Raw genomic sequence first — 14075 nt, 5'->3', positions numbered from 1 at the left:
AGCTCTTTATTGTTATTTTATATTTAAAAAGAAAAGAGATCGCGGGGTAATTTGAACACTGTATATTTAGCGCGATATAGTGCATTAGCGTTCCATACGCACGTGTGTGTGTGTGTGTGTGTGCCTGCGAGCGCGTGCTCGAGAGAGACTGAGTCCAGCAGGAGGACGGGCTGACTGACAGATGGGAGACGGTGAAACGCTGTTAAAAAAAACCATAATAATAATAATATTATTTTCTGTCGGAGACTATGGCGGACCCAAATGAGTCTCGTTAATTACCGTAACAGGAAACGCCGTTCTGCCCGCGTAGTCATATGCGGATACAGGACGCATTACCATTTAGGCTACACCTGTGAACTTCACACACATGTGGTCACAATGTGACCCCGACCGCCTCCGGGAGGTGGTTTGGCCCATCGGATCACAATCTGTCCTCAATGCACCCTGGTTGTCTTACTTTCAAGTGGTCCAGCTCTATCTGACTGCAGTCTGATCACTGAGAAAGTATGTTAATACCAGTTTTAAACGAGGTTGAAATTTACCTTGGTCTATAGGTCGCACCGGTGTATAACCCGCACCCAACTTTTTAGATGGAAAAAAAAGTGCAACTTATACACCGAATTTTACGGTGCACATCTTTTGTATGATAATTCAACATCAAAACCCAAAATGTGCTCGACGTACTTCTCTCTAACAGCCTTGGCGTTGCGTTCGTTAAGCACAGCCACCGGCTTGGACAGGTCCCTGAACACGCGAGGATCGGACAGGTCCAGCTCCTCTGAGGTGTAGTCAGACAGAATCCAGGGGAACTGGAAACAAATGCACAACAAAATGAGCGTAAAGATTCACGCTCATCCAGTCACCACTGCTGTAACAGTGTTGTAATGAGCGAGGGACGCACCACTGGGTACTGAGCCAGGTTGTTGTACGTCCTGCCTGCGATCGTGTTGAGTTGCATCAAGTAGTCGAAGTTGGAAATCTCCCGATTTACCCATTTCTGTGTGATGGAGAGTGCAAAATCAAAAGTCGAAACTCAACGACTCCTTATATTTCATTCATCTACAGTAAATGTGTTTGATCGCTCTCTCAAATTGATAACAACAACTCCACGTCACTGTTTCCTGACCTGTGTGAGTCCAGAGGCTTTGAGCAGCTCCTGCGGCGAGCGGGTTCCATAAAGACTGAGGGATCGCAGGAGTAACATGCGGCTGTAAACCTTGTTCCTTGTCTGTTTGAAGAAGACGTAATAATGTTTTAAACAGAAGAGGAGTAGCACCGTTTCTTCTGGAACTTGAATTATTTAGTCAATATTTATCAGATCGCTGATTTGTTTCTTTATTTCCACATGTGCACTAGTGTGTTATTATCTTGGTCTCCTTGTGGTTTTCTCACCTCTTTCTTGAAGTTGAGGAAGTAATTAGTCTGGTCGATGAGGAAGATCTCCAGGGCAGAGCGACGCAGGTTATATCGTCGCAGGTGGACCTCTCTGATCTGAGTGAGGGGCCACTTGAAGTCGTGGCCCACACCTTCAGGAAATAAGCACACACAGAACATTTTCAAAATTATAACAGTCCAGTACAGTGCATACAGATTATAGATACAGTATGTAGCAAATCCAGAATATATTTCACAGCAATGATCTCAAAGGTCCTTGTTAGGTCTTTTACATTTCAGGCAGTTGCATCATGAGTTCCCAGCTACTTTAACACTTTGTCAAACTTTGCTGTAAAGAGGTCTTTCTGACCGTTGATAGGAAATCTTAGTCTTTCTAGAGAAATATAGTCTGTTATCAAAGACTTCCACAGATGTATTGAAGGAGGTTCCTCTCCTACCCATTTGGTCATAACAGCCTTTCAGCCCAACATAATGTACAGTGTTCTTATGTGATCTTATTGATTCAGGGATATACCCCAATAAACACAATATTGGAATAGGCTGTAGGCTGTTTAATGATCACACTAACCTCAGAACATACAGTTTGCCAAAACCGTTGAATCTTTTCGCATTCCCAGAGGCAGTGAAATCTTGTCCCTAAAATAGTCTTACATTTTGGGCAGTTTGGAGAGGCCCCTGCTGTATATTTACTATACATTTATGGAGATATATAAACATTTTGTAAGATATTATATTGCATTTCTCTGAATCTGTTACATATGGATATTTTCGAAGGTAAAAGTAAAATTTCTTCCCATATTTCACCGTCTATCGTTGTTTTCAACTGGGTCTCCCATAGTTTTCAAATATTGCAATTTGGAGTAAAATTTGGAGACATCATGTTAAAGTTTTTAATTATGGTGTTCCCGTATCGTCTCATCCGCCTCTGCCTCTCTGACTGTCCTGCTCACCTTCCTCCTTCTCCTGGCTGCTGTCGTAGAAGTAGATGTGATGTGTGGTGAGCTCCAGGCGACCGGGCACCACGTCCACCACCGTCACCAGCTCGCAGTCTTCCCACAGCACCAGCTTCTCCTTCTGCCCCGCCTCCTCCGCTTCAACCCTGCAGGTCACAGAGAGGGAAAGTGGACTGTAACAAAAACAGTCTCTTGGTAATTCTTGGCTTTAGTGGTGTTATGGTTTCTCTGCGTTGTGACTGACTGATTGCTGGCAGCGGCGGGGTCGTCCTCCGGCAGCTCCAGGATGTCGTCTTCCAGGTCGCTGACTTTCACCTGCTTCACCGCCTCCAGCAGCAGAGACTCTGGGTTCACACGCTGCTGATGGACACCTGGGATGGAGGGAGGAGGGTGGAGGGTGTTAAAACCAGAATGATGCAGTGTGACAGTGCTGTAAATTAACTTCTTGGCATGACAAATAATAGAAACATCTGTCAGGAACAGAGCAGAACACCCTGCATTTGCTTTCAGCTCAGTGTCAGTGTAAGATTTACAGTTTTAAAACTGCTCTCTCACATCACTCATGTGGATCTAATTCACTACAAGCTCATTATTTCCTGTCAAAGCCCCTGAAATCAAAAAGGCAGCAGAAGAAGTGGATAATACTTTGCTTTATTTTGTTCTACTGCTGCAGCAATAAACTGGACAGCAGTGTGCAAACACCAAAGATTGTTGCTATCATTTAACAAACTTATTGGATGACTGTTATTTACTTTATACTGGCACCTTTCAGCAAGGTTCATTTCAGAACTTGCGAATCCCCTGCTGGCTAGAGAACTAAGCAAAGTGCAGATGAAACATCCTTCACTTCCTAAAAACTCAGGTAGCAAAGTCAGGAACTTGTTTTTAAGTCAAAATATAAGACAAAGATGACATCTGAAAGTAAACATTTGTGTGCACAGTTGCCAACTACAGATGTTTTGGATTCACACAGCTAAATAAGAAGAGCACACTGAGCAGAGTGGATCATCCTCCTCATTGAGGGGCAGGACACAAGTCCAGCTCAAAGAGGATTTTCAAGGTCAGTCCTTTTTAATCTGTTTATCAAGGGCAGCTTGGATGAATGTGCTCATGATACACAGTACACACACTTCTCCTGATAATATATCAAAGGAGTAGGTGCTTCTTGCTACGATGGAGAGCCATTGATTCAATTTTGAAATATTCAAGTGTGTGTTTTCTTTGCAGACGTAGTGAGACTGTGTCAGGTTGTTCCAGTCTAAACAACAGGGGGAAACCAGAGTAGAATCTTACCTAGGTTGTCTCTCAATGCGCTGGCTTCTCTGTGAGGGTCATAGTTGTAATTACGGACTAACTTCAACCTCATGCGGGAGAAGTTCTCAGCACTGGACACCCTAAAGTGCATCTCATCCTGCTGCCTGTATGAAAGAATTTGAAGAAATTGCTTATAATACTGCCAAAACCAGACGCTGTTTATATCTGTAACAAACAATTACAACAAAACTCCTGTAGAAAAAGACAAAATTATATGTGATTATTATCAGTACCTGTCGGCCCAGGGTCCTCTCTCACACACCAGACCCCGCCGAGCTGCCTTCCACTGCCTGAGGGTGGCGCTGTTCTGGCTGTGCTGCTGCTTCAGCATGCTGTTGTAGCGCAGGTTCTCCTGGCGCCCGCGGCGTGAGAAGGGCTCCACAAACTGCTCCTGTAGGACGAGAGGAGAGAGGATTTTAAGAGGGAGAAAGACTGGATATATGGATCTCATATTTAATCGTTATCCGTTTCTTAGGAATCCAACTCACCTGGAAGCGGATCTTGCTCTCGCCTCGCTCCCTCTCTCTCTTATGCAGGCTGACCATGAAGGCCTCGTAGCACTCCTTCCAGTACAGAGCCATGGTCTCGTGGCCCTGGCTGAATGTTTCAATCTCATATTGCTTCATATATGGAATAATCTGCAACAACACAACACAAACTTTTTAATAAGACTTTGACGATCATTTAAACCAACAACGGTGCCTGTAAATCCTCAATCCCGTACATATTTGTCGAGGTAGACGCGCCACTCGGGCGACTTGCAGTACAGCTGGAAGTCCTCGAAGAAGGACGGGCTGCCGTTGGTGTCGGGCAGCTGGGGGAGGTGCAGCTCCATGTAGAGGAGGCGGTGGACTTTGGAGAGCAGCGTTCGCAGCAGAGGAACCAGGAAGGAGTAGGTCTCCTCCGTCTGCTCCTGCATGGAGCGCCGCAGGATGCCCTCCACCTTCCCCAGCAGGTAGCAGGCCTCGTCTTGGCTCGACACCTCCTTGGTCTGAAGGATGCCATTGAGCTTGGCCGTCGCCATGGCACACACCTGGAATACAGATCATTTATCATTTTACATGTTTTTTTGATGTCACGATTACTTGTTTTCACAATTAATCGCGGTATTAAAACGTAAAGATTTCCAAATACCGTCACTTTCCAAAAAAGATTATGTTGGAAACACAGAGGCAGATGTGCACCAAAGTGAAGGTAAATGTAAGAAATACTGGTCCATTTACCAAACGTAACATACGATTGGTATAGGAATCTAAATGTTAGCGAGTTATTTGTGCTAAAAAAGAAACAATGATGAACTTAAACATTTGGTATGGATGACAATTAATGACTTGAATATTTAAAACACTTCCCCTGCAGGATTAATAACTGGTTAATGGTTATATATTAATAGTAGAGACTTAAAATATTTAATGTAAATAATTAGTATTGTAATTATATTTTGACTGTATTTAATTTTACACATTCATATCATGTAAATTAAAGCAGAAGTAAGCGATCCGGTCGTTTTGGCTAACTTCTTGTCAGCAGATGGAGTTAGCAGTCCCCGCCCTCGTCCCTACGTCACAACATTCACGCGCATCCCTTGGCTGCACACACAGAGAGGACCGCCCCTTTATGCCGTTCTCTCTCCTCATTGGATAAAGGTTGTAGGATACAAGGAAAGTTTTCTCCTCGGCTTACAGCAGAGCAGAGTGACTGACAGACCCATGTTTCTGCTTTAATTAATTCATAATAATCATGATAATCGTAACACCGTGATTATTTCTCTGACAATAATCGGACAAAGAAAATCTATAATCGTGACATCCCTACTGACAACTTTATAAACACAAAAGAGATGTTGTTCAGTTCACCTCAGGATCCTCCTGGGCCATGAAGCCCAACAGCAGCCGCAGTCCGACCTGGGACAGCTGGAACCACTGCGTGCCGGACGAGTACCACACCATGAGGCTGTCCATCAGCGTCACCGTCTCCTCCAGCACCTTCTCCGTCCACAGCGCCGGGTTGACCAGGCCCTCCGCCTGCAGGAAGTCTTGCACCATGTGAAGCAACCGGACTGCGTTCTCCGTGTGCTGCGGCAACGTGGCGGCCGACGCCTCGCGATTGTCGCTCACCGCCCACTCCAACATTCGTTCCATGAGGCTACAAATAAGGAAAAAAAAAAACACAGAACATGCAAGACTGTCTCTAGACTAGAAGCAATCAGACTGTTGTCTTAGTTCGTCCAGCCTAACTGACCTGAGTTTGATTTGGTCGACAGGAAGCAGCAGCTCATTGGCGGTTCCCAGTTTGGTGAGAGCTGAGAAGACCTGGCCGCGCTCCAGCCACGCCGAATCATCCGAACCCTCCACGCCTCGCCACATCACACACAGCACGATCTCCAGCAGCATGCTGCACAGCTCCTCCTCTGCCCGCTAGGGGGCCACACACACCAGAGAGACAGAGAAGCCAGGGTTATCATCAGCACAGAACAAAAACATTAAAGGGATAGTTCACCCAAAATTCAAATTTCACTCATTATCTACCCCAGCACTGCTCTTCCCGTGTCTGTCCAAATCTTGCGCGATTTGCATTGACACCCAGTTCACCGCTCTGCAAATTGCGCGAGATTCCGGCAGAGCAACACTGGGAGCTTCCGCTACAAACAAGCTTAAAATATAGACAGATAGATATAGATATTTAATTTTTTTTGGAACAATTTCTCATGTCGGGGCTTCAATACAAGAGGGACATTACAGACGAGCACTATGGAGGTATTTGGATGTTTTTTGGTGTGTCTTTTTGGACGAAGAAAAGTGAGCTCCGTTCGCTACCGTCATATGGACATGCAGTGCTGCACGGAGCCCCGCTGTAACTCAGAGAAGGCACGGAGGACTCTGAAACTTCTCCCAGCCCTTAGTCCACATGAGGGTGAGTAGATAATGAGTGAAATTTGAATTTTGGGTGAACTATCCCTTTAATAAGAAGATGAAAATATCAAAAGAAGCGTCTTAAAGTTATCACAAGTTACCGTGTGAGTGGATATTCTGGTGCTGGGTGACAGCCTGAATTAGAGTATGAGTCTTAATATAAGGACATTTACATAACTGTCAGCCAGATCAAGACCTTCTGACAAACTGTGACTGACATGTGATTGACAGCTTCCTGCCGTGGGACGAGACAGGTTGTCTGTCTTTCCACCTCTGCCCTCCGGTGACGAAGAGAGCGTGTTGGATAAAAGTAAAAAGCTGAGAACAGTGAGATGACATTTCACTCACTGACTCAGAGGCTTTTGCTGTTTCAACTTCCTCCTCTGGATACAGACTAACAGATGACAGACACCACGGCTCCTTATCATCTGCTCACTGCCACTAGTTTTATGAGAATATATTTATATGTAATCATTCATTTTATTTTCTGGGAGCCACACAGTTTCAACAGATGACATGTTTGATGAACATGTACTGTAGTTTATAGTAAATCGATTCCAGATGCATTAAGTGTGCAGCTGAAAAAAGTCCCCAACAAATGCAGTATTTACTTCGGTGTGAGTGACATTTGCTTAAAGGGATAGTTCACCCAAAATTAAATTTCACTCATTATCTACTCACCCTCATGTCGACTAAGGGCTGGGAGAAGTTTCAGAGTCCTCCGAGCAGTATGGAGGTATTTGGATTTTTTTTGGACGAAGAAAAGTGAGCACCATTCACAACCATTATATGGACAAATACTACTGTGCGGACCCCCCCGTAACTCCAAAAAGGCACGGAGGACTCTGAAACTTCTCCCAGCCCTTAGTTGACATGAGGGTGAGTAGATAATGAGTGAAATTTTGAATTTTGGGTGAACTATCCCTTTAAAACTACGGTGCATTATGTACTAAGGGATGGAGTGGGTGGATTTGTTTGACACTAAAACAAAGTGACTTTTGCCAACCTTGTCCTTAAATAAACAATGTGATGACAAAACTCTTCCTAACCGACCCTTCCCCTTCAGTTATGTCAGCAAAACTGATCCTGAGGCTGTCTGACAAATTACCTCAGCGTTGTTGAAGGATTCCCCGAGTGAGATGTTGTCGCTAAATAGAAAACTGTCCTCGGTCAGTGAGGAAGTTGCATCCCCGGCGCTTCCCGGGAACGGCTTCGAAGCCTCCAGCGGGGACGGCGTGCTGGGCATGCTGCCGGGCGTTTGGCTGCCGCTGTCCGCGCCTTCGTACGTCTGCAGGTGGGACAGGTCCAGCGTCAGGCCGCCGGACTTCCCCACCACCCAGGGTTTGGAGGAGTGGAGCTGCTGCGGCGGCGGCTCGGCGGAGGCGGAGGAAGACGGCGTGTCCAGCAGCGAGATGACGTCGCCGTTCTCCAGGCTGTCCACGGAGCGCGTGTCGCCGATGCTGAGCCGGTCGTCGTCCAGCCGGTCCAGGCGCCCGGAGCTGCCCCCCCGCGTCCGCCGTTCCAACGGCAGCTCCAAGCGGTGAGTGATGCTGCCGCCGCCGCCGCCGCCGCCGCCGCTGAGCCGGCTCAGGTCCAAGCTGCAGGTGCTGACGGTGTCGGCGCTCCGCAGCGTCAAGGAGCCCTCGCCTCGCAGGTAGAGCCGCATGAGGGTGTCCTGCCAACACTGCTGCTTTGAGATCTGCACAGCGGCGTCCTGTTGGGACTGTAGCAGCTGGTACACCTGAGGACAGACGAGGAAAAAGTGTTAAACTTTAATGATGTCTGCCGAAAAAATGATCATTCAGCATCCAGAGGTAGAGCAAGAAAAAAAAACTCTTCAATAAAAAGTGAAAAAAATATTGTAATTATTGAATTCAAACAGCCTTTGTCGTCGTCAAAGATCTGTTTTATTCCTGCTAATGCAAACCAATGCAAACATTCCCAACATGCTGCTGCTTCACATTAAAATCATACAGATGTAGAGATAACACACTGGATAAAATACTTGTTGTGTGTGCAGCATGAGATCAGATAGATGTTGCCCCCCTGGCATGATGAGAAAAGGCAGATAAAGTCGGACTTCTTGCAAAATGAATTTGTTTGCCTATAAATAGATGGACACCACTCACTTACCCATCTGTAGCTACTCAGTGTTGCTGTTTTATTCTCCCACCGTTACTACCAGTGACCATGTTTCACCAGATAAACAGGAAATCGATACGAGAGCGACTGACGGTAGAGATGGATCAGTGAACATTAAAGTCGCTTCCTGCCTCTGCCGTTTCTCTCAGAATAAACAATAAATATAGTGAGCAGGTGCTTGCTCACCCTCTTGCAGACGATGAGACGCACAGCGGGTCCGGCTCGGTGAGTGAGCTGCATCAGGGACATCAGGTCTTTATAGTTCACCACGTGATCTGTGACACACACACACGCAAAGATTTACATTTCTTTGAAAAACTTGTTAAAATGTGCACATAATGGACTTTATCTACCCCATTTTGAATAGATTATCATTTGTTAAAACAGCAGGGGGGGTGTTGTTCTTATTCTTATCTTTTTTGTTGCTTTTGTTTCAATGCAGCAACTCCTATACATACTGTATTTGTATTATACATTATGTTGAATGTAAAAGGCATTTTCATTTCATTTCATGGTGTCAAAAATTTTAATAAAACTTTATTGTGTGGAAAAACAATTCTGGCTCAAGGAAGCAATCACATAAAATCCTGCCTAATAGCCAGCAGAGAATGAATGTGTGAGATTAAAAAAATGAATGAATAATAAATAAATGAATAAAATCACACCAGTTTCTGCGGAGGAGTGCAGAGAACACATTTCAGTGATTAAAAAAAATGAAACAACTGAGCTGACCTGTGTGGAGGACTTGGTTGAGGAGACAGCGGATGAGGGTTGGCGTGATGTGGAGCTCAGAGAAGAGCAGCGACAGGCTGGCGTAACCCGCCTCTCGCAGCCGCAGACGCTGCTTATTCTTCTCATAGACGCGGTCGCAACGCAACATGCGCTCAAACAGCTGCACAGAGGTGAAGAGGAAACAACATTTGTTTCATTATCATGTTTATTGACTCATGTATCCCTTGTTGAGGAGGATTCCTGGACCCAAATATGAATCAGGTTAAAGGGATAGTTCACTCAAAATTGATATTTCTCGTTACCTACTCACCCTCATGTCGACTAAGGGCTGGTAGAAGTTTCAGAGTCCTCCGTGCCTTCTCTGAGTACCACATACCTCCACAGTGCTCGTTTGTAATGTCTCTCTTGTATTGAAGCCCCGACATGATAAATTGTTCCGGAAAAAAAAAAAAAAGTCTATGTTTTAAGCTTGTTTGTAGCGGAAGCTCCCAGCACTGCTCTTCCTAGTCTGTCCAAATCTCGCGCAATTTGCACTGACACCCAGTTCACGGCTCCGTAAATCACGCGAGATTCTGGCAGAGCAACACTGGGAGCTTCCGCTACAAACAAGCTTAAAACATAGACTTATTAAATTTTTTTCGGAACAATTTCTCATGTTGGGGCTTCAATACAAGAGGGACATTACAGACGAGCAGCATGGAGGTATTTGGATGTTTTTGGTGTGTCTTTTTGGACAAAGAAAAGTGAGCTCCGTTCGCAACCATTATATGGACAAATACTGTTGCACGGACCCCCCGCTGTAACTCAGAGAAGGCATGGAGGACTCTGAAACTTCTCCCAGCCCTTAGTCAACATGAGGGTGAGTAGATAATGAGTGAAATTTCAATTTTTAGTGAACTATCCCTTTAACGAGTAACTGTTTGGATCTCTCTCAGCAATATGGTGATAATTCAGCGCTGTGATAAAAGCGGTGTATCCAGTTGGATCTGGCTGTAACGCACCTTGAAGACGAGCTCTCTGAGTCTGTCTGAGTGTTTGTTATTGAGCAGGAGAGCGTAGCAGGAGTCGGCCGCCCCGGGTTCAAAGAGGAGCAGGAAGAGTTGGTCCCTGGCCGGGCTGCTCTGGAGAAGGCTGAGTAACAACTCCAGCAGCCCACACAGCTGCAACACAAGGCCACAACTCACATTAGTTCCTTTTACACACCCAAGGTTGGTCGTTTTGACAGAGAAAAATCTACATTTGCATGGTGTAGTAGTGATTAATGAGCAGTCGGATACAATATCTAACCAAATGCAAAACAAAACATAAGTGTAAAGAACTAAAAGGTTGTGTTTTGACAAGTGAATTTCTCAGATGTGTTTGAACAAGATTTACTAGGTGTGACATTTGAGGAGTCAGTTTGGCTTGATGAATGGATATACAGTATCAGGAGCTGGCAGATGCCTGGCAGTGGAGGAGGATGAAGCGATTATATCGACCATATGTTCATAGGGGGGTGATGTAAGCTTCCACATATAGTAACTGCTGTGTAAGAGGATATGCAAACTGACAGACAAAATGAAAAATGAGACGGGGCTCAAAACAGGAAGAGAGGTGTCGAAGAGAGAAGGGGAATGGATTTTTACAACATAGGTCACACAGACACCAAATCCTGCCGAAACTGTTCAGTGTCGTACAGGAAAACGGTCAAAAGATGATGCACGTTGCTGCTTACAGAGGGGGAAAATGTTTAAAAATAACGCAGCGAAGGGGAGAGAGGGTGGCAGAACAGCTGCCGGGCGGGAAACAAAACTGTACAGCTTCCTATGCAGGTGTCACAGGGAGACGGAACATCCTCAAATGGCAAAACGTAGTGGCATTAACCAGTTTCACAATATGTGGGTCGTCTGGAAAAACATACTCTCAGAACAACCTGACCTACTCCTAATTTCTGAGACTTTGCTGCTACTATTTCTCAAGCGGCTGAAAATGAATGAAGCTTTTGTTTCACATTTGATCTGATTTTATGGTTGTACTGGTTTCCAATCTTATTATGTTTCTGTATGATTTAGTGCAAGACAATAATTAAAAATGGCTCCCTCACCTGTTCCTCGTCTCCGATGGCAGCGATGTATCCCAGAAAGCTGTGCATCTCCTCCTGTGACATGCCCTTGCTGATGTAGTACTTGATGAGGCCACACAGAGAAGCCCGGATGGTACGAATGTCATCCTCACTCAGGTCGCTCTCCTTATTGCTGTTCTTCCTGCAGAGCACAACAGATGATGATGATGTTTTATGAAAAAAAGCAAAAAAAACAAACCACATGTATGTCATACAGTATCAGGATATGGAGTCTTACCCGTAATAAAGACGCACGGTGTCCAACAGAAACTGAACTCCATATTTTTTCCTGAACTGTTTCCTGTTGTCTTTGATGACGGTCGACATGTACTGGATATGACCTTCAGATGAGAAAAAGCACAAAAGGGCAGAACTCAGAACTGTTCACAGCCTCAGGGACACACACTCACTATATTTCACACAGAAAGTCACACAAAACAATGTAGACAAAATATGTATATTAACAACACTAACTCAAATATTAATCTAGTATCTAATATAATACATTAATTGCATCTAATATAACTACTACTCTTAAAATGCACTTTGCATGGATTTTATTTAACTCGGGATTGTTTCGTATTGTTTATTTCCCCATTGTTTATTCATAATCAATATTTGACGCAAATTGCTTTTATCAAATTGACTGAAAGTATGATTTCTTGTGACATGTGACACATGTTCTCCAGCAGCGAAGCATAAACACGAGTCTCACCGATGCGTAGTGGGAAGTCTCCTTTGTTCCAGATGTTGAAGTTGAACAGCAGATGTGTGTGAAGCTGCTGCAGCAGCGCCTGGTTCTTCTCATATGTCACCTGCTCAATAAGCAGTTGCATAGCAACGAGCACGCTGACATCGACGTGACCCACCGGCAGCTAAACACACACAAAACAACAGAGAAAAACAAAAAGGTTGTATTTCACGACTATTAGCTCAATTATATGCACATTTACCGGCTCACATGCAGATTAAGGAAAAGATTAGAGCAGTAAACACAGGTGATATGAACAGAGGTCAAACACAGACAGACAACAAGTTTTTATTTTGTATAATCTCATAAACCATGATGGGGCTTGTTCAATATAAAGTAATGTGACACCCGTAACTCTCTCCACAAACAGATAAGGAGCCTGTTGGAATGGGGAAACACATTAGAGGTTTATTTGGACTTTTACCATTTACAGGGTGTGGTTACTTAGCTACAACAAAGTGTCTGGGTCTCTGTGGAGACTTTTACTTTCCCATGGTGTAATAAATGCTGAATCAGTGGTATTTTTTCAACCCCATGATAAACAAACAATTACAGCCACACATGGATCAAACAAAAAGAAAAAAAAGGAAAAGCGAGTCAGAGAAAGAGGTCAGGATTAAAGAAAAAAATGGAAAGAGACGGACACAAAGGAGAAGACAAACACAGACGCACAGAGCAAACACAGACAAACCTACACACAGGGACAAAAGCTGCCTGAGGTGAATAAATAAATGTCTGTGGGGAAGGGTCGAGCAACATTCATAATCCCCTCAGCATGTGAGTCTCATACAGTATGAGTAATGTAGTTAAGGGTATAAGTGGCCCCTTTATCAAAAACTAATTGAAGTCAGAAATTCTTCATTTCCCTGCTAGAGAACCAAACTAATTCTGCAAGTTGAATAGGGTGAAAAAAAGGAGGATTAAGCCCCATTTCCATGGACTCATATTATGCAGAGACTTGAATGTAATTCGTGAAATGCACTCCATTGGTAAAAAAAAAAATGGCCAGAAGATGCTTGTAAAATACAACTCTGTTTGTTATAGCTACAGGAAAATTGAAACCACTCATGTCTGAGGAAGAAGAAAAAGAAAGTTGAACTGAAATAAATTAGTGAGACTCAAAACAGGATTAGCCAACAGTCAACCCCCTAATAACCTTCACCAAAACTTGCAACTTGCATTGTTTTAAGGTGCCAAGTTGTTGTGTGGTGTGGGAGATGTGTGGGATCTGTATTTCTGGCAAAAACAATCTCAGTCATGTAACTGAATATATTTGATATTCATTTCAAACTACTGCCAAGAAAAACCTCACATGAGTTTCTGACAAATATTTTACAATAAAACTGTACTCACAGAAAGACAACCCAACATTTATCATATACTGTTGTATATATTATGGAGAGACAGAGATATACGTACATTCAAACTAAGAAACCAAACTGATATTTTTGAAGAAAACTAGTCAAAATGGCTCAGCTACTCTATGTGTCAACTGTGGCAAAGATAAGGTTGAAACCCTTTAATAGAAAATGTTTTTTTCCCCCTATTTCTAAGCAGCATCTTTATGTTTTTATGTATGATGGGCTTATGTGGACTCTGCTGCTTTACTCACCTCGTTATGTTATGTTATGTTATGTTATGTTATGTTATGTTATGTTATGTTATGTTATGTTATGTTATGTTATGTTATGTTATGTTATGTTATGTTATGTCATGTTATGTCATGTTATGTTGTATGTTTTGTGCCCAGCTGGAACATATGTGTATGTTACTAA

The 14075-nt window shown here is 43.9% G+C and overlaps 1 protein-coding gene across 3 annotated transcripts in view; it reads right to left on the bottom strand.

Moving 5' to 3' along the window:
• The window catches only part of nbeal1 (neurobeachin-like 1), a 53399-nt gene that overhangs the window by 9943 nt on the left and 29381 nt on the right, over positions 1-14075 (bottom strand). For all 3 annotated transcript variants that reach the window (XM_083990840.1, XM_083990838.1, XM_083990839.1), the window contains exons 21-39: positions 12265-12424; positions 11788-11890; positions 11532-11691; positions 10450-10608; positions 9449-9608; positions 8903-8991; positions 7683-8315; positions 5904-6079; positions 5519-5807; positions 4387-4695; positions 4151-4300; positions 3896-4053; positions 3642-3766; positions 2593-2719; positions 2346-2494; positions 1393-1526; positions 1127-1228; positions 902-997; positions 685-809 (exon numbers count right to left, since the gene is read on the bottom strand). In XM_083990840.1, coding sequence (XP_083846966.1) covers positions 685-809; positions 902-997; positions 1127-1228; positions 1393-1526; positions 2346-2494; positions 2593-2719; positions 3642-3766; positions 3896-4053; positions 4151-4300; positions 4387-4695; positions 5519-5807; positions 5904-6079; positions 7683-8315; positions 8903-8991; positions 9449-9608; positions 10450-10608; positions 11532-11691; positions 11788-11890; positions 12265-12424 — 3404 coding nt within the window. The remainder of the gene's footprint in view (positions 1-684; positions 810-901; positions 998-1126; positions 1229-1392; positions 1527-2345; positions 2495-2592; positions 2720-3641; positions 3767-3895; positions 4054-4150; positions 4301-4386; positions 4696-5518; positions 5808-5903; positions 6080-7682; positions 8316-8902; positions 8992-9448; positions 9609-10449; positions 10609-11531; positions 11692-11787; positions 11891-12264; positions 12425-14075) is intronic.

The sequence above is a fragment of the Trachurus trachurus genome, assembly GCF_905171665.1.
Source record: "Trachurus trachurus genome assembly, chromosome: 2".
In the NCBI taxonomy this organism is placed as follows: Eukaryota; Metazoa; Chordata; class Actinopteri; order Carangiformes; family Carangidae; genus Trachurus; species Trachurus trachurus.
This window is presented reverse-complemented; position numbering and strand designations above follow the sequence as displayed.